This window comes from Hyaena hyaena, unplaced genomic scaffold, assembly GCF_003009895.1.
Source record: "Hyaena hyaena isolate Hyena2069 unplaced genomic scaffold, ASM300989v1 scaffold_141, whole genome shotgun sequence".
Lineage (NCBI taxonomy): Eukaryota > Metazoa > Chordata > Mammalia > Carnivora > Hyaenidae > Hyaena > Hyaena hyaena.
Genome location: NW_024080773.1, coordinates 2,877,134 through 2,902,274, shown reverse-complemented (window position 1 = coordinate 2,902,274; position 25,141 = coordinate 2,877,134). Strand labels below are relative to the sequence as shown.

The window sequence follows — 25,141 nt, the reverse complement described above, 5'->3', positions numbered from 1 at the left end:
CAGAGATTTTAACTGCTGTTAACTAGATAAAATACAAACTCATTTACACAGTCTAACTCTCCAACTTTAAAACTAAAATGTGAAGTCATAATCCTTTCCTTCTCTAACATAGTGTTTTGTCAGGATCTTGCCAAAAATGATCTCATTAACTAAAGGCAAAGAAAATGATGTAACATGAATTTATCTGGAAAGAATTCTTATTTTTTGACACAACCCTACTTTCATCTGACAAAAGAATCTAACAGATTCCATTTACTCTTTCATACTTTAGTGAGATAGGGTTTTAAGTAATTGTTTTCAACAAAAACAAAGTCAAAATTGATTGGCTATCAAAGATCACGTAAAAGTGGTCAAGTAAAAGTCAATGACATAGTTTTAATGCATTATTTAAAATCTAAGTAACAGCAGCCCTTTCATTAAAACTTACTATTGGGCAGAATTAAGCCTCAATTTGGTTTAATTTGTTACCACTTAGATCTATTCATCATTCTCAAGTAGTGGTCACTGCTTTTTGCATTTAAAAAAAGGGACACAATTCTTATGAAGACTCCTTTTATTTTCCATGTTAAAAAATTTCAGTGCAATTAAAAATTATAAGCAATATTTTATGGTCATGTATATCATGAACATTTTCAGGGAGAGACCATTTATAGCTTTCATCATATTTTTGGAAGGTATGGAACATAAATACTTCCAGAGCCACGAGCTTAAATCTAGTGATCTGGCTCCATATTATATAGCTTTCCTATTTTCATTTTAAATTCTTTTTACTTGATTTCTTTCCTACAACCAAAATGCCTGCTGCTCATGAACCCTGTTCTAAACTCCTACCACTGCTTCTGCAACTGTACTTTGACTTGACCTGTTTCTCTATAGTCTTCTTCCCATTCACCCTCTTTCCCCTATGCTGCCTGCATTTATTTGCTTCACTGTACAACAATTTACCTTCAACATTTTTAATCAATAAAAGCAACAATTCCCCTCTAGATAAAAGGGTGAACTGCAGTAAAGAGCGGAGACCTTCCAGCCTCCACTCCACGACTTGGGCCCCTGTGACCATCCCAGGTGTGTGCCACACACAGAAGTGTAAGGTAATGTCATAGTCAACACTCACCAAGATCAAGGACTAAATTAAGATTCAATTTATAAACTAGCACCAGTAAACAGTACTCTGCATTCCTTAGATGTAAGTGAAAAAGTCACAAAGACAAATAAAACAAGAAATAAGGAAGGAGAAAAGAAATCAGCCATCAATCAATGCAACCACCTGGCTAAAATGATGGAAATGATCACTTAGAGTGTTTTGAAGCCGAACTAAAAAGAAATCAGCTTACAGTGGAAGACAGCCTTCCTGACTGTAAACATTACTAAAACCAGAATAAGTTTTTTACTTATAATGAAATGGGTTTTTCTCTCTCTCACTGGAGTATCTTGGGTTTTTCCTTTTCAGACACAGAACTGTACAAAATCTCTTTGTAAGAAATATAAACATATTTTATCACTTACCATCCAAAGAAATGAATCCCTTGAAAATCACTGTGAAAGTTCTCCCAAGAATTTGCATTTTGCTCTCAAACATACTACACAGATTAAGTTTGTCATTGATTTTCAACATAGTCTTTAGTCTTCTGAATAAGAGAGGAACCTCTGACTAATCTTAATTATTACTATATTTATGAACATTCATATTTAAGAATACTTTTCATGTACTGTAAAAGTAAAGATCACACCTTACTAGGTAATGGCATCTAATGTATTATCCAAAGACATTTTATTCTCAAGCAACGTTCAGAAATATCAAGCATACTTCTGATCAATGTACTGCTTTTTTAAATGCTTTGTAAGGATTTTATGAGACCAAACACCCAAAACAGTTATTAGCATGATATGATAATGCTAGCATCAACAGAAAAACGGAAAGAATCAGTCATTGGCTCATAAGACAGTTAAGGTAGTAACTGATTTAAATGTTAATAAAGAAATAAAGATTACTAACCATCTTTTCAAAAACCTGTTTTCCAATAAATTCTCAGTTCCAGGAAGAAGAAAGAAAGAACATCAAATATAACTTAATATAACATATTACCTTTTTGTCTCTGGTCCTTACTTCCCCATAGAAATCTAGGGCCTCTTGTGCCTTTAAAAATTTGCCCCGATGCAATAAATATGCACAAATCATTACACCAGTTCGTCCCTTTCCAGCTTTACAGTGAATTGCTGCAACATGATTGTCATCTTCACTGAGCCATTGGTCAAGATCTTCACAAAAGGGTTTGATAAGTTCCAGCTGCGGTGGGTTATGGTCTTCAAAAGGATACTGTGCAACTGTGTAAAAAGATCACCTCAGAATGAGAAAAGAGTCCTTCCTGAATTGTTTCTTAAAAGTAGGTTAACTTCAGAAATGTTGCATATTAGCTTAACAGATGTTTAGAAGGAAAACTGAACTCCAGAGAATAATTTATTGTCTGATGATTTTCCAATTTTTGAACAGAAAACAGTCTCTCGTTAATTCTTAAACCTATCCACTGGACAGAGAGGCCAAGTATTTCTTCCGCACACAACAAAGTGGAGACCGCTCTGGAGAGCAAGCACAAGTCACAACATATCAGAGGGAGAGGTGGACGTGAAATGTCACACAGGTTTCCTGTCATGGCCCTCAATGCGTTTTCTGACAAAACAAATATATATCCCAAAGAAAGTAGCAATGACCAACAAATCAATAATGGAAAGGACTGCAATTCACAATTCATATAATAAAAATGTGAAGTGTGTTATTTAAAGATAGTCTTGTGAATGTTAGTGTTGTAGATATGTGATTTTAAAGGCATTTACAAAAGAAAATGGTCTCTGCCTCAGTTCTATTCTACTAAGATCCTTAAAAATCCTGACTGACATCCAGTGGATATAATGATCTTCTGTGTCATCTAAATATGTGGAAAGTATGCCTTCTAATGTCAATCAATTCATTAATAATGTGGAACAGGATGTGATCAATCCTTCTGTGTGTTGGGTGAGCTCTTCTGGGAGACAGCGACTTCCATCACAGGGAGTCATCAGGACAATTTCCCCTGGCCATCGGACTAGCTGTACTATCATTCCATCTTTGTCTTCCCAGTGGCACCCAAAAACATCCAGGAAAATCTGTTAAACATCTATTTAAAGCTAGATAAACCTTGACTAAAACACGTTTTGCCTAGTAAGCAGTAGCCTAAGTCATGAAAACGGAAACATTCTTAGTGACTCTGTACTAGCTTCTCAGCCATTAGTGAGTGCTTCTGAATTCTCAAACCAGCTGTCTGAAAGTCTAGTCTGGATTTTCAGAATGGACCCTGGCATCCACCTTCTCCTTCTATCATGGCAGCACCTGCCAAGCTTCTCCAGGTCTCTCATGGTTCAAAGGTCCCACAACCACAGACAGAAGCTTTATGTGGACCCGGAGGCAGGGTTCACTACACCTGGAGAAGAACTCATTTAAAGCAGCTCCTCACTCTCATCTGTCAGGCTCCTCTTATCCATGTTTGTCCTATCTTTCCCCCCTTTTAGCTCACTTTCAGGGGAGTTATATTAAGTTGATCCGCTTTCTTCCTATAATCCCTCACTATTTACACCAAATGCCTTCAACAGTAGATACAAACCTCTCTTTACTTTACTGTTAGTCTAGGAGTTTCTCCTAATTCTTACAGTCTACTCTGAGATTAGTCTTCCTACTAGTAGCGGCAGGTTTATATGATACTTGCTTCCCAAAACACAACAGCAAAATTAAATTTGTTTTTGCAAATTTTCTAAGACCATCTTGAAGATAAATATTTATCTCACTTAATAATTGAGATTATTCATCACTGCTATGACAGTAAGATTTAGTCTATTGGTTTTAAGGTATATAACATAATACATTACTCTGCAGTTAATACCTACCTCTGCAGTTAAATTTGGCGGTATCATAATGTCTTTCAGCACACCTAAAAGAAAAGTTTAAATGTGATCTAAAGTTACTTTTTTTACACTTGTGAAAAAAATACAGTAACAAACATTTTCTGAACTTTGTTTTAACTATTTCTTTCAAATCCTAAAAATCCCATGAAGTAGGTACTGTCATTATCCCAGAATTTTACAATTAAGGGAACTAAGACTTAGAAATGTTAAATGTATGCAATTATAGCTTATACACTTGCTTACAAAACTTGTGATCCCACTAATACACAACATTGCCAATTCAGCCACATCTATACCTTCAAATGTCCTGGATGGACATTTTGCATGCTAATGGAATCTATTTTTGATTTTACAAGTATATACAAACACCTAACTAGTTTCAATATTTCTTTACCTCAGAGTTGAATGAACATTCATACTTTTCTTAAACTATTATTACTTTAAAAGATATTTTTTTAAAAGAGTAAAATTATAAGGGCAAAGAAAACGTAAAGGAAGAAAGGTGAATGATGCTAATCTACTCAAAAACAACACTTAACTAAAAATTTCTTAAGTCAGGCCTTTCTCTCTTAGAGAACCCAAAGGTCATCTTTTTCAAAAATCTCTTAGGTTACATGTTTTAATTAAAGTCTCAGAGTAGTGAAGGAATAATAAGTAAAATAAATACAGAATAGTAAAATGTCGACTGACCATTACTTAGAGCATGCTAAAAGTGTCTTTTTAATAGTGCCACGTTTATCATCACACACTGGCTTACTTATGATTAACAGGCTGTGTTTATAAACATTAAGAGGCTCCAAAAGGGATCCTATACTTTAGTTTGTGGTCAGCAGTATTGTGGTAACTACAACAGCAGCTATAACCAAACCAGATTTTTAAAAAAATCATATAAAACAAAAATTTAGCACTTTAAAACAAAGACCTATAATCCCTTAATCTCCAATTCTAAAATCCCAAAATTTGGAAAACATCTAACACTTTCTGTTAAATATATATGGCAAACTCAATTGTAGGAGAACCTGACCTGAGTTAGTGATACTGTATGTACTCTTTAATTAATACTCTCAGAGCGAAGAGTCAAACACTTCATGTCATGTACGTACTGCTCCAGACCCCACTGGGGCATTATGTAATACAAAGTATCTGCTTTCATGATACCTTTCTGAAAAGGGAAAAATTCCGAATCCCAAAACACACCTGGCCCCAAGAGTTTCAAATAAGTGACTGCAGACATGTATTTTACATTTAAGAAAGACTATATGTATGTGTATAGTTCCTCTGAACAGTTTTAAATCCAAATCCACATTAATGTGAACTAATTATAAACAAATTGGAATCCAGTAGTTTCTAATTCGTCAAACCTGAACTAAATCAGCTTTCATACTACTGCTTAAAATAAAGCTTTTCTCCTTTTTTTGTGTAATTTATTATATTGAGTTTTGCTCAAAAACATTTTGTTCAGCAAAGACATATGCACATATATGTATCCTTACTAAATAATTTCATACCCACTCATAAAAACCATGACAGGTAGGAGGAAGACTGACCAAGAAAACAGGCACATTTTGTACTTTTTTTAGTACAGATTAAAGAAGAGGTCTGGTAAATAGTGAAGAATCCATAGTAGAATATTTTATAAGGAACCACACAAAGACAGGATTTCGGTGAGGGGACAGGTACAGCCTAAGAGAATTCTAAGAAGCTGGTCTCACGGCAGCACAACAAAAAAAATAAACATTTTGAGTTTCATTCAACTTTAGTTCTCTAAAATTCCCATGCTTTTTCAGGAGCTCAAATGTTTGGTTCAACAAACACTGCTTAAAGGCTACCTTCCCAAACAGATTCTCAAGTATTACTGTTAAGAGGAAGAAGTAGAAATAATGAGCTACTACACATCCATCAGATGTGCACACCTTCCAAAGGAGTTTCCGTGTTTTTAAACTCATAGTCACAACCATATAATCTCCAATTTATATACGAGAAAGCAAAGATTTAGAAGAGCACTGAAAAACTTGCCCCAAACCACAATGTGCAAATCGAAGACCCAGGACTTAAAGCACAATACCTCTGATTACAAAAGTCAAACTCCTTCCAGCACTGTGCCATATTCCCACTTATGATTAAAAAAAAATAGACAACAGTTTTAAAAACAAAAGCAGTAACAAATTTTACTCAAAGTCAGTCTTCCTATAAAAGTGATATTTGGCACAAAGGATAGAACCAACAAAGAGTGGTCATGAAAACACGGAAAAGTTATGAAACTCCCTGCAGGTATGGACGAGGAGGATGTGAGAACATATACTGGGACCTATAGTGACGAAAGTGACCTAGAAGAGGGGCTGCTAGGGTAAGAATGACAACTCCCTTCTTAATTAAAACCTTGTCCGATAACTGTGTGCACACATGCGCACACGCAAACACACGAAGCTCCTCATAGTTTTGTGTCGTATGTTAGTTGATAAGACAAATCTCTCAACAAACCCAAACTGAAGATACATAAATGGAAAATGGGATTTGACTAAGACAAGTAGTAGGTAAATCTGACCATTTATACTTTCCTATAATTAAAATTAAAAGATAACATTTTTAAAAATCTTCACTTTATGTTGACTTCTATGAGACAAGAGAGATGAAGAATCCTAGTTTTTAATGAGGCAGTAGACAGAAAGTGAAGAGAGAGAGAAAGTTACTAGGAAAAACTTCCGGAGAAGAGAGACTGGAAGAATGAATTAGGCATGCAAGTCTCTTCTGCAACTCTCTTCAACAAAGCTATCCCTATTTTACGAAAGAAAACTTAACAGATAATTAACAGTAAAGATTTACCACAAAATGATGGAGAGCTGTATGTCAAACAGAATACACAATGAAATACCCTTTTAAAAATTAGAATATCCAGGGAAGGTTTAAGATCCTCAAAGGCAAGAACTATATTATGCCTTCATTCCCTACCTGCCCCCTCCACCTCCTACACCCACCCGCATGCCCGCTGTAATAGAGGCACATACAAAAACGAAATATACACACCTACACAAAACTAATTTACTAAGTATCATTGTACCCAAATTTGATTAATGATATGAAGCAAATTTCATCCTTTCTTACAATAACTTACTGAATGCTTGATAATATACAGGTATAAACAGGTAGAATCATTTAAAAAGTCCACATTATGAACGGTTCTTTACTCACATGCCATAACTGCCATAAAAAGTTTAATATGCCATTAATACATGTATGTCTAGAGTAAACATCTTAAGACCTTTCCACTTACATATGTTTGCAAAGACATACATGGCATGTCATTAACATCCCCAAAATAAAAGAAAGAAAACAGAAACATCTGCTGCTTGCCAGACTCATTTACCCAGAGTCAGAAATACAAATGAGTAGAAAGGTGAAGAATGAAAAGCGACATCAGAAATCAAAACATGCTACAACCTGGTAGTTCTAGAAACTTCAGAAGTAAGTAAAATTTGGGGAGGTCACAACAAACAAATGATAAGAGCAACAACAACAAACCAGAAAGGAAAATACTGGCATAAACAGTGGATGGTCTATATACCATATGTACCTGTGTGACCTTGTTCAACTCACTTAACTTCTCTAGGCCTCAGATTTCCCATCTGTGAAATGAGAAGGTTGGACTAAATGATCTCTTTCAGGCACTTTCCAGTTCTGAAAGTTTATGACTCCATTACATGGAGTGGGGCAGGGGAATTGAAATACATATACCAAAAGCTACTCTCAACTAATAACAAGACAGTTCATTAGCTGTGGGGCCCAATGCTTAGAAATACAAAAACAAACAGGCAGCCAAGTTCCCACACTAGCTCCCTAAAGCCACCTTTAACCAAAATAATGCTAAGTGATCCACAGTACTGACAGTATAAGCCTAGGTCCTAAATTCTGGAAGCAGGAAGCCACTGAATACAGGAATGAAAAGAATTTCCTTCCCTTTCTTTGGATATGTTAAACCCGAATACATTTTTGAAAAAGGCAGAATGTGTCTTTGGTATCTTTCTCCCTTCCATCTGAAACTCTAAATACCTAATCTTGAGAATCTAAACTTGAAGTGGCTGAAGCTTTTGACAGTGCTTGTCCAGTGCTTTTTTCTTTTAAACTTAGCTTCTGAATCTAGTTATTCAAAAAATACAAAAAGCTTTGTGGTTTTTATTTTCCTCCATGGAGACACCATGGCATCTGCAACAAGGCTTGTTATAGGAGGTTAATCAGTGCAAGAGAAAAACATATGCACAGATCATCTGTAAGCTGAAGCCCGCCGAAACTTCAATCTCTACAGCACCTTTACTGTCTTTCACCTTGTCGTAGCTCACCACCACACCGCCACACACACATACACACACCCCTACATGATCTGACGGTATATGGATCATCTGCCACATTCTAAACACTTATTACGCCAAAAGGATCTTATGTGCTCTCTCTGCCCACAATGCCGTTTCCTTAGCCCGAGGCCTGCAGGACAGGCCCCATGGATTCTTTCACCCCAGCCCAAAATGCCTTTCTTTATGAAAACTTTTCGTGCAGAGTACAATTCCTACTTCCACTGTTCCCCACACAGCTCTCTTCTATACAACAGTCATCTCTTCTATCACAGTTTGTCCACCTACCACATTAGTCTACAAACTACCAGAGACTAAAACTCTTATTCACCTCTGTACCATCACTCAGTTTTATAATGCCTAACATGTGGTAAGCACTGCATAAACGTTTGCTTCTTTGTGAATCTGAGGAAATTAGTGAAAAGTTACAAAGAGAAACAATAATGGTGTCTATTTTACTCTTAGGTCTTCTGAGGTCTTTTCAGAACAGAAAGATCACTCAAGATAGAAATGCAACATCTCACAAGTCAACAAGGCACAGAGAACCTTTCATCCTTTTTGGTGAAGATTTAAATGTTCACTGTGTCCACTGAAGGTAGAAAAGAATCTGGCTCTTACATTTGATTAACAAATTCTACAAAAATTGTGGCAGTGAATTAGTAAACGTAACCTCAGATTAAAAATTTTCCTGTTGCATAATTTACAAACATCACATAGGAAAAATAAAAATGAGGTAGGAAAATAACATTTTATATGCCATTTTTTAAAAGGTAGGAAATGGTCAATATTTTGGGAAGGAATAATAGTCTTCAAGAGCAAAAGCGATAAAATATTTTCTTCCCATTTTTCGTTTGTTCTTTTTTTCCTTTTTACATCCCTACTCACGAAAGCAAAAAGAAAAACAGAAGGTTAAGGATAAGATGAGCTAGCTGTACCACGTGGGCAATCCTTATGTCCTTGCCCCAGACAAGAGAAAGCACCCCATTCAAAAGTTGTAGGTGACTTATTTATGGTACCTACAGCTAGAGATTATCCCAACAGCTGTTTTAATCAAATGACCTTAAAGACACAGAATAAACAAAATTACACCCACTCTGAAGCATCCCTCTATGGAAAATGTTATTAATGCTTTAACAGAAAAGCTCCGCTGTAAATTACGCTTCAAGTTACCACATGGCTATTGGCTCAAAGATGGGCTGGATTCCAAGTCATTTAAAGCAGATCAAGTAACGGGAATGTGTGCCAACATTGTTTTGACCTCGTCACTACACTTTCAGTGACCTAACAATGCTCTTACTCAGACTTCTTGGACTAATTCTTTTAGAAATACAATTCTGTTAAAATATACCTTTACCTCTACCTGATTCTAACGAGGAAATAACTTTCACTTAATAGTTATTTTAGATATTTGCAAGCATACAAATAAAAAACATACTTACAGATTGTATATCTTGTAATGGTTTTTATGCTTTGAATCCAAAAACCTTAAAACAAAACAAACAAACAAAAAGCCACCATTAACAAAAATAAGCTAACATTTGAAATTACATTTATTCTATTGAGAATACCTAAAGGAAAGATTCCATTTTTCCTAATCTCAAACACCATTTAAGAAGAATAAATAAATTCCAATAAATATTCCTTTCATGGATTTTAAACTAGTAATCAAGTCATTCTTAAATAATTATTACATTACACAGGTTTATACAATCTGAAGTAACGCCAGAGCTTGTCACAGAATAAATACTGTCATAACCTTCTCTCTTCAGTCTAGGATTAGGAGGTTGAGCATTAAGAAATATGTTATTTAAAAGGCGGCATTAACACTTAGCTCAAGTTCACCTAGCTCATGCAGATGTGAGAAACAGTCACGTGCAATCAAGCAACCTTAAAAACAACTCTGAAAATTCAGCCATCATTTTTTCAAACTAAAAACTTCTGATATTTGAAAGATACAAATACTAACTATAAGTCTATACGTTTTTTAAGTATGTTCACATATATATCCTCAGTTGATGCTCACAAACATCTGAGAGAGAGAGCTCATTCACAGTTCACAAATGAGGAAAGCAGGTATCAAAGAAATTATAAAACTTGCCCAAGGATATACTGCTAGTAAGTCAAAGAATCAAGACCAAAGACCTCTCTCTCCAAACAGTTAATAACCGAACAATTACTGCCAACAAAAGCACTTACCACATTCATCACATTTAAATACTTTATGCATATAAATTTGTTTACTAACAGAAGAGTTAGAAAAGTATAAGACTGAGGAAGAATCAGGATAAGACAAACGGAAAACAAAAGAGAAAATTTTAAGATTTAAAGTCCAGGAGTTTCAACTTATCAACAGGAGTTCCAGAGAAAAGAAGACACAAGGAGAAGAAATGCAAGATATAATTCAAGAAAAATACCCCAAACCGAAGAAGTTTCCAAAATGAAAGGATACAATAAGTATTCAGCAAAAATGATGAAAATAGACCCAAATAAAGACATATACAGCTTGGTGAAATTTCTGAATACTGACAAGAGGAACCTAGTACCCTAGAAGCTGTCCAAGAGGAAATCAGTTGCATAAAAATAATCTGGAATCAGAATTACATCACCCTTTTCAATGGCAACACTAGCAGCTGGAAAACAATTGGGGAAAACCTTCTGACTTGGAGGGAAAATTATTCCCAGCCTAGAATTCCATACCAAAAGAGACTATAAATCAAGTGTGAATACAGAATAAAGATATTTTTAAGTAAGAGAGGTCTCAAGTAATTTTGCTGCCCACATAGTCTCTCTTAGGAAGTCACTAGAAGATGTGTTCCACCAAAAGAAGAGTGGGAAACCACGAATGATGACAATTCCAGGAACTGAAGAATCTAACTGATGAGAAGGGAAAAGACAATTCCCAGAATGTTGGTGAAGGAAGTCTAGTTAACAACTAACCCAAATTAGGGTAAATCAGAAGGCTCGTGAGGAAGATGAAATTGACATAATGCCAAATGTGCTTGAACATGCTGAGTTATTTATAAGTTTAGGGATAAATTAAAGTTAAGAACATAGAAACCAAATAAGAGAGAGAATTAGAACTCCAGGGAAAACAAAATGTTCCAGAAAAAAAGTTATAGTGCTTAACTGTAAATGGCATTTATCTAGTCATAATCACAAAAGAAACCAGAATTGATATAACCAAAATTACAACTTAACTAGAAGAAGGAGTGAAGGTATGTGTGTGGTTAGGGTAGAGGGAGAAAGAGTTCATAAACTTGGATGTGAAAAATCACATCACTCAGTAATACAAGCAGTACCTGTAACTTTGTCACTTATTGAAATGATATATTTTTATGTCATACTACAGTTGCTGCAAATGTCAAAATATTATTATTTACAATCAACACTTAAAAATTAACAGTCATTATACTATAAATAGATTTTGCTTATTGTGTTAATGTAATATATCAAATACTTGGTTATTTTCTGATTATAATCAAAATATAACAATGGCTCTTTATGGATATTCCTATACCAACAAAACATTTTCTCATTAATTTATTTTTTTAAAAATATTTTATTTATTTTTGAGAGAGAGAGAGAGACAGCATGAGCAGGGGAGGGTCAGAGAGAGGGAGGGAGACACAGAATCTGAAGCAGGCTCCAGGCTCTGAGCTAGCTGTCAGCACAGAGCCCGATGCGGGACTCAAACCCACAAACCGTGAGATCATGACCTGAGCTGAAGTCGGACACTTAACCAAGTGAGCCACCCAGGCGCCCCTTTCTCATGAATTTAGAATGACAAGATGGGTTCCTCTTATTTCTGCAGAGTCAGGCCCTCATTCTATAAGCCACTCAGCAGTTTCTAGACCAGGCTCTTTCCTTGCATGACCAGTGTTTCATCAAGGGCTCTGGTCACTAGGATTTTTTTTGAATGGTATGCTTTGGTGTTTTCAGCCCTTGATTCCCATTCCTATCAATGTTACCTTTTATTTACTTAAGTGTATGGAGAGAACATGTATTATGTACTTGAAACCGTGCTTATTTCCCAAGGATAAAATTATTTATGAACTATGGCTCCAGCCATCAAAGTAATAATAGAGTAACTCAATCAGTCAGAATAAGGGTTAGCTGTGAGAAACAGAAAAAAGGCAGGGTGGGAGGAGGTGGAGCTCATAAACAAATATGCTACTGAATATATTAAAAACACTATTCTCTCACATAAATTCCAGGATTAGTAGTCTACAACTGGTTGGGTAGACCGTTCCATCATTTGCTCAGCCAATATGACAGGCAGCCAAAGGTCCAAGATAGTGTGCCATATTTGTAGTAGTAAAAGACTAGAGAAGGGAAAGAGGGACAGGTCCCTCCTTTAAGAAATCATCACTTCTACTTTAAAACAACAGGTCTTAAGTTGTCACATTATCATATTTAGCCACAGGGGGAGCTGAAATTACCATGGGCATTCTGGGAAAACATGTACAGAGCAAACAAGCAAGTATTCTACTAATGAAGGAGAAGAAAAAGATGATTACTGATTTTCTCTACAGCTGTTCTCTATCTCTAATCTTTATTTTCTACTGCAAAACAAAATTACATTTGTAATCCTAATTTAAAATCACTCTAAGAAGGGGTCCACAAGGAGAAGGAAGCAAAGGAAAACAACTACTTTTTGGTTCTGGTGGTGGTTGTTAATAAACCCTGTAGAACAATATTTGATTCTAATATTTCATGTGCTCTTTAAATATTTAAGGTATGTGTCACTTTTTATGATACATTTTAACCTACTTCTTGAACTAATCAAGGAAGCACTGATTCCACAACAACTTCTACTGAACTATATTACAGAAAAAAGTGGTATGACTCTTGTCTTTCACTCTTTTCTCTTGTACCAATCTACCTTCTCCATGCCTGTACCTTTCTCAATTTGTACTTTTTAATTTTTCTTTAAACTGAGATAACATTTACATACAGTGAAACAAACGATCTTAAGTGTACAATTCTGAGTTTTGTAACAACCATCTCAATCAAGATACAGAATATTTCCACCACCCTAAAAAATTCCCTCATGCCCATGTACAGTCAAACCCCACCAAGATCCCAGGTGACTAATATTACCACAGATTAATTTGTCCTCGTTCTTGAACATCATATAAATGTAATCATATGATACGGAGTCTTTTGCAACTGGCTTCTTTCATTTAATCTAATGTTTTACAGATTGATCCATGTTACATGTATCAACAGCTCATTCCTTTCATTCTGAGTATGATTCCATTGTGTCACTATACCACCATTTTATTCCTTCTCCTTTGATAGATATTTAGGACGTTTACAGTTTGGGGTTATTACGAATAAAGTACATAAACATTCTTGTGCAAGAATTTTGGGGACACATGGTTTTACGTTCGAGTAAATAATTAATAATTAAAAGTAGAGTTGCTGGGTCATAAGGTAGACAAGGTAGGTATATGTTTAACTTTACAAAAAACTACTAAATAAATGGGCTTTCAAAACAGTCATACCTTTACGATCCTACCTGCATTTTAAAAGAGTTTCAGTTGCTCCAAAGTTTCACCAACATTTGGTGTTGTCAGTTTTAATCACGGTCTTTCTAATGTATATAAAATGGTATCTTACTATGGTTGTTAATTTCCTTCCCCTGAGGACTAGTGACGTTAAGCATGTTTTCATTCATTTATTAGCCTTTTTTTATATCTTCCTCTTTGAAATGGCTGTTCAAATCACTGGCTCATTCTCCCCCCACCCCAGTTGGATTAACTTTTTTTTTTTTTTTTTTTTTTTTTAATTTTTTAACATTTTATTTTTTGAGAGACCAAGAGAGACAGCATGAGCAGGGGAGAGGCAGAGAGAGAAGGGGACACAGAATCTGATGCAGGATCCAGGCTCTGAGCTGTGAGCACGGGGCCCGACATGGGGCTCAAACCTATGAATCACGAGATCATGACCTGAGCCAAAGTAGGGCGCTTAAACAACCGAGCCACCCAGGCACCCCTTGATTAACTACCTTTTAATTACTGACTTGGAGGAACCCTTTATATATTCTGGGTAAAAAGTCTTTTATCAGATATATATATTGGCATAAATATTTGCTCCTTGTCTATGACTATGCCTTTTCATTTCCGTAATGTGTTTTGACAATCAACCATTTTAAATTCTGATAAAATCCAATATATCAAATTTTTCTTTTGTTTAGAACTTTGTGTCCTCTCTCAGGGATCTTTCTCTACCCCTAGAGTTCACAAAGATATTCTCTATGCTTTCTTCTGGAAGCTTTTAGCTTTTTCTCAGTTTGCATTTTAATTTGGTTGGAAATTTAAAAATTTAGATAAATGCTAAGGATAACTGGGATAACCAAGAGAAAAACAAATTATTTGAAGGACAGTGATTATAAAATTTAGAAAACAACAACTCATCACTATCTCCCTTATCTTTCTTTCCAAGGGTTTTTTTTGAGAGAAAATGAAAAAGCAGAAAATGATGTGAAAATTACAGTTTTCTCACAGAAAGCCTACAATGTAAATGTGAGCAGAGATAAAGATATTCTGGAGGATTAACAATTTATTTTTAGTTCATTCTGGGTTTGGTCATTTTAAGTTTTGAATCCTAGTACATAAAGCAACACTATATTAACAAGGATATACATATCCTATTGCCCAAATCCTGGGAGCAGGGTTCACTCGTGACGGCCCTGCATGCACATTAATGGTGCCTAAAGGATGGAAAGGGCACCTACCCAATTGGTCATAATGGTTAGCAAAAGTTCACAGGGACAGACAGGGGCTTTCATTATTCACTTTCAACACTTCTGCCACTATGTTGTTAAAACATAAGTATATACTACTGTCAAAAGAAAAAAAAATTTCCTGTCCTACTGTATTTTCCCAAAAAGTACAGAATTGACAGTTATATCACACTATTTTACTTACAAAAAGTGAGTTGGATGAGCTTAGAAATCCAACTGCTTTTGAACAATGTTAGTTTACATAAAATTAGTATTTTCATATAATATTTTTGAATTAGAAAAAATAGAAATTAGGCTTTTTTTAATGTGATAGTTTTAATGAGATTCATGCAATTCCTGTTTAGAAGGACTCATGAGGTTTTTCTTAATTCTATCTTCATTCATATTCAGGATATTTAAAAGAAATTATCAGCACACACTATCCCAAAATCACAAATCTGATCCCAGTGAGAAACAACAATTAACTAACAAAACACAATTTGTTAAAATGCTAGTAAATGCTCCTTAAATCCCTCCTAGAGTCATAGCCATTGAAAGCTCAATCTTTAATTTCATCAAGACACTTCTGGTGTTACTTTAGCTAGATGTCTATAAGGTATATTCAAACCTAGTTTTTGATTCTCTTTTAAATTTCATGGATTATTTATTAGAGGCACAGGGCTGAGAATTTCTGCTTCCCAATCTTATATTTTCCTACATTCCATACAGTAAGTACTGAAGTCTTACTAAATAGCCTCAATGATTCCTTTTAGCATGCATTAAAAAAAAAATCACTTCAGTTCTGGAAAAGAAAACTATTCATTGGGGTAACCTTTCATAAAATTAACCCACAAAATACTACTGATTGGACAAGTAAAATGGAAATATGCTAGAAATGGCAAATGGGCATCAAACTGGGGGCCTGCTGGGATGCAATATTAAGACTGTTAAAACAACATCCAGGTTGAAAACTGGAAAATATCATTACTGATTAGCAATGCTTAATCAGTAGTTGGGAAGAAAGAATAATATAACCATTTTTCCTGTATATGCCATTTCTAGAGAAAGTCAATACAAATTTTTGGGTAAAGTTCAATAAAAAGCAAAATTCAAGCATTATAAATTATTTTATAATAGCAAGGTTACTGTAACCAAATTATAGGCCTTGACTTCATTCTAACAATCTTTTCATATTGGTATTCAATAATCTATGAAAAATTTTCTTAAAGTAGAATGTGTACACTTTTTTAATATAAACTTTTATTAATGTTTTATTTATTTCTGAGAGAGAGAGAAAGAGAGAGACAGTGTGAGCAGGGGAGGACCAGAGACAGAAAGGGAGATACAGAATTTGAAACAGGCTCCAGGCTCTGAGGTGGCTGTCACTACAGTGCCCGATGCAGGGCTCGAACCCACGAACTGCGAGATCATGATCTGAGCCAAAGTCAGACGTTTAACCAACTGAGCCACCCAGGCACCCTGAATTTGTATATTTTTGACCATTACAGAGTATGTGGTACAGGAATCATCCTCTCATTAAATGCAAATGTGAAACTGGGCAAAATGGATGAGGTGATTATTTGAGGCACTAAACAGAAAGCAGCACAAGTTTACGAGCCTTCCAGAAAAACACGAGAGAACTCCCACAACCTCCATGTTTCAGCTGGGAGCCTCTCTTCTGACGAAGCAGAAAGAAAGAACAAATTAACAAAGATCTCACTGATGTAAAAGGCAGATATCTGATTAAGTTCGAGGGTGCTAAGGCAGCTAATGTTTGTGGAACAGAATAGCAGAGAAAAGGAGATGAATAGGAGAGTCTCAGAAGTCCGTACAGAAATGCACATGTGCAGGGTCTGGAATGGAGAAGACCCCAGAGACAGCATGGTACCAGGAGGAGTTCTGGCCCAGCCAGAATGGAGAGACTTCATGTAAGTACCCCAGGTACTCAGCTGAGACCCCAGAAAGACCACACCTTCGAAGTAAAAACCATGCCCTAAGACGAAAGACAAAATTGAAATAAGCCTGCCTTAAAAAAGAAAAAGCAAGCCTGACAATACCAGAAGATTAGCTGTTAATTTAAATGCCTGCCAAAATGAAACTCAACACCCATAAAGAAAGTAACAATCCAAACTCCCTACAACATATCATTCACAACATTCAACATACATACAATTAAAATTTATTAGACACGCAAAGCAGAAAACCATGACACATGACCAAGAAAAAAAAGCAGTCAATAGAAACCAACTCTAAGATGAATCAGATGTTGGAATTAGTAGGTATGTCCTACAAAGCAGCCATTAAAAGACATACAAAAATGTAAGGGAAAATTATTACAGTAAGTAAAAGGATGAAAACTCTCAGCAAAGATACAGAAACTATAAAAGACAGAAATTCTGGGTCTCAAAAATACAATATCTGGAAAGAACTATCTACTCTCTGCTCTACTCTACTGCAGAAGACATGGCAGACTGCATTTTCCAAGAATGACTGTATCTCCATTCCACACACTCTTATTAACGTAACTTTAAAACTTCTCCCATCAACTGGTGAAGTCTATGGTTCCTCCCCCTAGAACTTGGGCACACCTTTGTGATTGCTGGAACCCAGAGAGTGTAGCAAAAGTGACAGTAAGTGATTTCTAAGACCAGATCATAAACACGTCCTGCACTTCCACCTTGGACTCTGGATCTTCACTCTGGACACCAAGCTGACAAACATACTATGATGAAGCACAAACTAACCTACATGGAGAGACCACTCAGAAAGGTCAAGTAAAGAGGTGCTGGCCAACAGCCCAGCTAAAGACCCAGCTAATAGCCAGCATTTACCAGACACCGAGTGAAAACACCTGCCAATAATTTGGCCCCCAATTTGTCAACTCGTTTCCTGTCATGGAGTCTTAGCAGCTAAAGCCGCAGATACTGTGGAACAGAGACAAGCCATCTCCACCACGCCTCATCCGAACTCCTGACTCCCTGAATGCGGGAGTAGAAGATAAGTAATGTTCTATGTCATATTTATGTTTAGAGGTGGTTTGTTATGCATTAGCGTTAACTGGAACACAAAGACAATGAACTTGACAACAGATTAGTAGTAATTATCTAATCTGAAGAATGAAAAAAAGAAAATCAGTTCAGTGACCCATGGAACAATACAAAGTAATCTCACATATATGTATATGGAGTCTCAGGACAGGTAAAAGAGAATGGCGCAGAAAAACATTTTTTACAGACATTCCAGCTGGAAATTTCCCAACGATGGTATAAAACATCAACTGCAGATTCAACAGACTGTAGAAGCTCACTAGCCCTCAAATAAGAGAAATATAAAAAGAATCACTATGCATATTAGTCAAAACCACTGAAAGCCAAGGAAAAAAGGAAAGAAACAGGACTATCAATAATAGCTGACTTCTCATCAAAGCTCTTGAAATGACATCTTTAAGGTGCTGAAAGAAAACAAAAACAGAAACAAAAACAAACTCAGCAACAAATTCTGTATCCAGCAAAATGCCCCTCAAAAATGATCAACAAATATGGGAGAAAAATTTGTTGCCCTTAGGCTGAAGGGAACTGATGGGAGTAAATATAGAAGATATTTATATTTATTTTAAAAAGCATCTTTTTCTTACCTTTCTTTGAAAGACAACTGTTTAAAGCAAATAAAGTAACACTGTATTCTGGGATTTATTACATATGGAGATATAAAATGTATGACAATAATCACATAAAAGAAATGGAGGGATATAGAATTTTTCTTTTGCAAGGTTCTTAACATTTTAATGCTTACAATATTAACTCTAAAATGACTATAGTAAGCTAAGAATGCATTTTGTAATCCTTGGTGTGCAATCTCTAAAATATGTATGAGCATATATATTTAGGTACAGCTAAAGTCAATAGAATTTAAATTAAATATCTAAAGCTATTCTATTAACTCCAGGACAGGAAAAGAGGAATGAGAGAGAAGAAGTTATCAAGAAATGAATGAATAAATGAATATTAGACAACTAAACACAAATAGAAAAATGATAGATGTAAACAAAACATTTCAATAATTATACTACATACAAATGGACTAAATACTCCAATTTAAAAAGTCAATGATTATAAAGCAACTTCAAATTTGACCTTACAATATTTCTCTATGAAATATAGTACATAGATGTTTACATATACTTGCTATACAAACTGGAACACTCTACAGGCTAATGAATACAAAATGTTCAACTGCAAAGAAGCAAGATCACATAAATCAAATGCCAAACTCTATCTAGCTGCTCCATACACTTGACCATGCTACTAAACTCATTTCAGTAGATGGGAGAAAGAATTTGGGTTGCAGATAAGCTTTCTTTCTAGGTCTCAGAAATTCTGTTCTTACTTTGGTGAAGTTACTGTGATGGTCCAGGGTCTGCTCCTCTACCTTTCTGGGTGAACCCTGATCCTGTCAGTATATTGAGTGGTGCTTTTATTTTCAGGGACAAATTCAAGTTCATATCATATGACTGATATATAAATATCATAATGACCATAATGGCAACATATTAATTTCCTTGATATATCCAATTGCCACAGAAACTAAATTATTCACATATTTATGGCCAGTTCAAGATCTTGCCATAAGCAGACCCACTGAAAAGTGAAATTACAATGCTGCTGAATAAACATGGAATCAAACAAAAGAAGCTAGTTAAATCAGTTTCTAACAAAGACATTCTGATGGTTCCATCTCCACAACAGGAATGGTCTTGCCCAAAATATCTGAAGTTCATTGGCTAAGGTTTCCTTTCCCTTGGCCATGTTTTTTCCATGTTTCAACAGCTAACTGATCCATTGATGGGCTTTATGTAGCCTAAATATATTCTAATTAAATTCAAGTCTTACTTGAAAAGTAAAGCCTGAGAGTTACTCTGTTTCTTAAAGGTGAATTGGTGTATCTCTGTGTGGTACCACTACATATTGATACTAAAGTTTATATTATTAGAGCATTATTTCATTTTCAAATACTTGAGGAATTGGTAAAAATTCATCTTACAAATATTTATTGAGTACCTCCTATGTGACAAGCACTACTGTAGATACAGTGTAGTACTGACAACCACAATCATAACAAATGCTCCTAGCACTTTGACAGAAACCTGCAAAGAAAATCTCTTTTAAGGTATCCTCAGAAAAGAGCCTAAGAACATTGGACAGACCCTACTAATCCAAAAATAGATTTAAAAAAAGAAAAATGTGTATCTGAAAACAGCAAAATAATTACTTATTTGCTATATTTTTCTGTAGCTACCTATTTGGGATCGTGTTTACTTCTGCTGTATTCATGTTAAACTAAAACTTGCTCTTAAAACTCTACTTATCCATAGCTGCCACTGCTACTACAAAAATAAAAAATTGGGTTGTTGTTTTTTCTTTTCAACACATAAGTCATAAGTCTTTGCCTTAATCCCATTAACACAGGCAAGCTCCAACATCCTAGTCCTTAACTATTTTCTCCTACTTATCTTCATGTTGTCAAACCTAAAATCAGTTATACATCCAATACCAGTAAAGTATCTTGTTGAAATGCACTCTTAACACTTGCCTGTACAGTACTGCCTTCTCCTATGTTACCTCAAGTTAAACTTTTAAAGCAAAACTAAGAGCTTTATGTTAAGGTCTGCTCAAAGACCATAATCCCAAGTACTAAAGAAAATCTACTCTCTCAAAAGAGAAATAAAACTAGAGGGAAAAGCAACAGTGGGGGAAGTGAACTATAACCACTGAGAAAATTCAGAAGGCTATTAAAAATAATATGTATAAAGAGTTAGTATCCAAAATTTAAAAGAACTTAACAAATTCAACACCCAAAAAACAAACAACCCCGTTAAGAAACAGGCAGAAGACATGAATAGACCCTTTTCCAAGGAAGACATCCAGGTAGCTAACAAACACATGAAAAAATGCTCAACATTACTCATCATTAGGGAAATACAAATCAAAACAATGAGACACCACCTCACTCCTGTCAGAACAGCTAAAAACAACAGCACAAGAATCAACAGGTGTTGGTGAGGATGTGGAGAAAGGGGAAAGCTTTTTGCACTGCTGGTGGGAATGCAAACTGGTGCAGCCACTCTGGAGAACAGTATGGAGGTTCCTCAGAAAATTAAAAATAGAACTACCTTACAATCCAGCAATTGCACTATTAGGTATTTACCCAAAGGACACAAAAATACAGATTTGATGGGGTGCATGCACCCCAATGTTTATAGCAGCATTAACAATAGCCTAACTACGGAGAGAGCCCAAATGTCCATCAGCTGATGAATGGACAAAAAAAATGTTAGATAGATAGATAGAGAACACTATATTACTCAACCATCAAAAACAATGAAATCTTGCCATTTGCAACAACATGGATGGAGCCAGAATGTATTACACTAAGCAAAAAAGATCAGAGAAAGACAAATTATCATATGATTTCACTCATACGTGGAGTTTAAAAAACAAAACAAATGAACATATGGGGTTTGGGCGGGGGGCAGAGAGGAGAAAGGCAAATAAACGACAAGAGACTCTTAATGATAAAGAACAAAGTGAGGGCTGATGCAGGGAAGGGGATGGGAAATGGGCTAGATGAGTGATAAGCACTAGGGAGGACACCTGTGATGAGCACTGGGTGTTGTATGTGAGTGATGAATCACTGAATTCTACTCCTGAAATCAATATTGCACTGTATATTAATTAAAATTTAAATTAAAAAGGAAAAAAACCTGACAAGTATTTCTTCAAAGAAGTTCTATCACTCTGCATAAATTTTAGCAACATGATTGAGAGTTTCAGTTGATCTACATACATCCTTACCAACCCATTAGCCCTTTAAGTTTTAGCAATCCCAGTAAATACGAAACCACGCCTCACTATCTCTTCTCATTTCTCTGATGACTGATTTTGAACATATTTTAATATGCTTATCACTTACACATCTTCTTTTGTAAAGTTTATGTTCAAATCTTATGCCCTTTCCTTTACGGGATTGTCCTCTTGCAAATTTGTAAAATCATCTTTATATTGTGTTGAATTCAAGTCCTTTGTCAAATATATGCACTGTGAGTATTTCTCTCAGACTCATTCCCTTTTTAATTTATTAATGGTGACTTTCAAAGAACAGAAATTTTTAATATTGATAAAGTCCAATTTGTGAATTTTTTTAATTACATGCTTAACTTTCTATGTACTAAGAAATCTTACTAAACCAAAGGTTACAAAGATTTTTTCTCCGTTTTTACCTATTTTACAGTTTTGAATTTTACTTTTATGTTTCTATCTACAATCCATTTGTATGCAGTATGAGATTTTTATGTTATGAGAAGTAGTCAAGGCTCATTTTATTTTTCATACCAGCATTCAGTTGTTCCAAAGCATTTGTTAATAGTAGTATCCACTCCCCAGTGAATTATTTTGGTATCTGTGTCTAACAATGTGTGTGCCAGTTTTCCTATAATCTTTATTCTGCTCCATTAAGCTACATATATTTTTTTTTCATTTAATAACTTATTAATCTATATTATGTGACCCGGCAATTCTACTCATGGATATTTAATCAAAAGAAATGAAAATATATGTCCACAAAAGTATTAAGACATGAATGCTCATAGCAGCTCTGTTCATAATAGACCCTAATTTAAAACAACCCAAATGTCCATCAAAGGTGAATGGATAAATAAGTTCTATTCTATCCATACAATGGAATACTACTCAGTAATAAAAAGAAATAAATTACTGACATAAGCACCAACTGGGATAATTATGCTTAGACAAAAAAAGCAAACACAAAAAAAGTACATACTATGTAATTGCATTTATATAAAATATTAATACCAGCAAAACTTAGCTACAAGTAAGATTTAGAAACTCCCTAGAACCAGGGTTGGGGACCTGATGGTAGAGGGGCATGTTCTAAATCTTGGCTATGGTGCTGTTTACATGGATGTGTATATATGTCAAAACTCACTGAACTATAAACTTAAAACTGGCTACATTTTATTGCACATAAATTATACCTCAATAAAGTTGATTTTTAAAAGTAAGCTGATTATACCTATCAACATGTAAAATGCAACCCACTTCAAAATATCCCAAATTTATTTTGCTTAATATCAGAGACAGTAACAGAAGGAGTAATTATTTCATCGTCAGGAGTAAGAACTTTTTAGAATGAAAAGCAAAATGGCACTGTCTATAATAGCACTGTACAACAGAACTTTCCAAAATGATGAAAATGTTCTGTATCCATGTTGTCCAACATGGTAGTCACTAACTACACATAGCTATTGTAGTTAGACTAGAGCAAATAAAAATGAATGAGTAAATTTATTTTAATTAACTTAAATGTAAACAAATAGCTAGGGCATCTGAGTGGCTCAGTCAGTTAAGCATCCGACTTCAGCTCTGATCATGATTTCACAGTTCATGAGTTCAAGCCCTGCACTGGGCTCTCTGCTCTCAACACAGAGCCTGCTTTAGATCCTCTGTCCTCCCCCACCTTTGTCCCTCCCCTACTTTCTCATTCTTAAAAATAAACATTAAAAACTTTTTAAATATCAATAGCTACATGTGATTCATGGCTACTATATTGGACAGCACAAGTCTAAAATATATATATGAAAAACTCCAGTGGAACACAATACACATGCCTTAGTAAGGTAGTAGAAATGGGTACATTCTTGGAAAAGCACATAAAACTGAAATAGGAAAGATATAGTAGTAATAACTAGGACTTTACAACTGTCAAAATACCTACTGAAAAAGTATTTTCACCCTGTCTAGACCCTAATATGTAGTTTTCTAACAAATTCCTGATGTGCTTGATTAATAAAGAAGAAAACTACAATTCTGGACACATTTCTAACCAAGAATGAGGAACAAGTTTGAGTGGAAATGCCAGGAAACAGGGAGAAAGTGTTCATATAATTTTAGAGTTCACGTCAGACAAGGAAGGAAATACTGGCATAGTTAGATATGATACAGATCAGTAAAACGGATTTCAAAAGCTTCATTTAAATAACAGGCTATGAATTCATAACTCAAAATCTAAAAGGAAAGACTACAGAGAGACTTTAAAAACTAAAATTCTGTAGAAACAATTACAAATGATACTAGTTTAAAGACAAATGAGAAAATAACAGAAATATTCTCAGAAAACCAATCATTAGAGCTGCAGAGAAATTTACCCACAACATTCATATTTTAAAAGTTTAACAACCAGGGGGGAAAAAAAAAGGAAATAATCATAGATGAACACAAAAGAGCACATATAAAGTAACAAAAAAAATGGTAAAGACAAAACAAAAGGCTTGGAGTGAGGAAAATGTCTGGATCAAAAAGAATAATAAGGTAGAACGCCACAGTTTAAGACAGCTATATGACACTAGAGCCAGAGAAAAAACAGAACTCCTTTAAAAAAAAAAAAAAAAAAAAGGTTTATGAACTACTAAGATTCCTTTCACTTCTACCATCTCTGTCCAAGAGAATTTAACTGAAAGAGTGGTGGACACATGACATTCTTCTGGATTAAAAGCACTGTCATTCTGCTGTTTAAGCAAGGTGGTTTCTTACAGAACATTCCTTAAAAAAACAGCTATCAACAAAAAAATCTTTGACATTTCATGATTATGCATATTAGTAAAGGAGATAGTCCGCAATCAATAATGCAAAACAGAGTGATCCATCAAGCTCTTCGTAATAGCTTCATCTGAATCTTGCAGTTATAGAATTCAAAAGACAAGCAGAAGCAGGGCATTATAAAACTGAACAAAGAGAACCACTAACTTCCTTATTTTTTGAAGAGTTCATAAAATTCATTTAGGAAAAATTTTTAAAAAATAAGTTGAAGATGGGGTCAGCACTCATGTATAAAACAAAGGAAAAAAATACGTATGACCAATAAACACAGTGGCTTAATCTCACAATTAAAGAAATGCAAACAAAAATCAAATTACAACAAACTGCAAAAAGTTGAAGTCTGATAATAACTCAGTTTGCCAAGGCTGTGGGAGGGAGGAAACACTCTCACACATGTTGGTGAGAATATAAAATGATAGTGTTTTTGAGGGTGAAAGTTTAATCCATGGCACTGGTTACAGCAACTC

The 25,141-nt window shown here is 35.0% G+C and overlaps 1 protein-coding gene across 1 annotated transcript in view; it reads right to left on the bottom strand.

Moving 5' to 3' along the window:
- PTEN (phosphatase and tensin homolog) overlaps positions 1–25,141 on the bottom strand; it is a 90,925-nt gene that overhangs the window by 25,712 nt on the left and 40,072 nt on the right. Inside the window, exons 4-6 of the mRNA XM_039238527.1 lie at positions 9,716–9,760; positions 3,916–3,959; positions 2,087–2,325 (exon numbers count right to left, since the gene is read on the bottom strand). Of these exons, the coding sequence (XP_039094458.1) occupies positions 2,087–2,325; positions 3,916–3,959; positions 9,716–9,760 (328 nt within the window). The remainder of the gene's footprint in view (positions 1–2,086; positions 2,326–3,915; positions 3,960–9,715; positions 9,761–25,141) is intronic.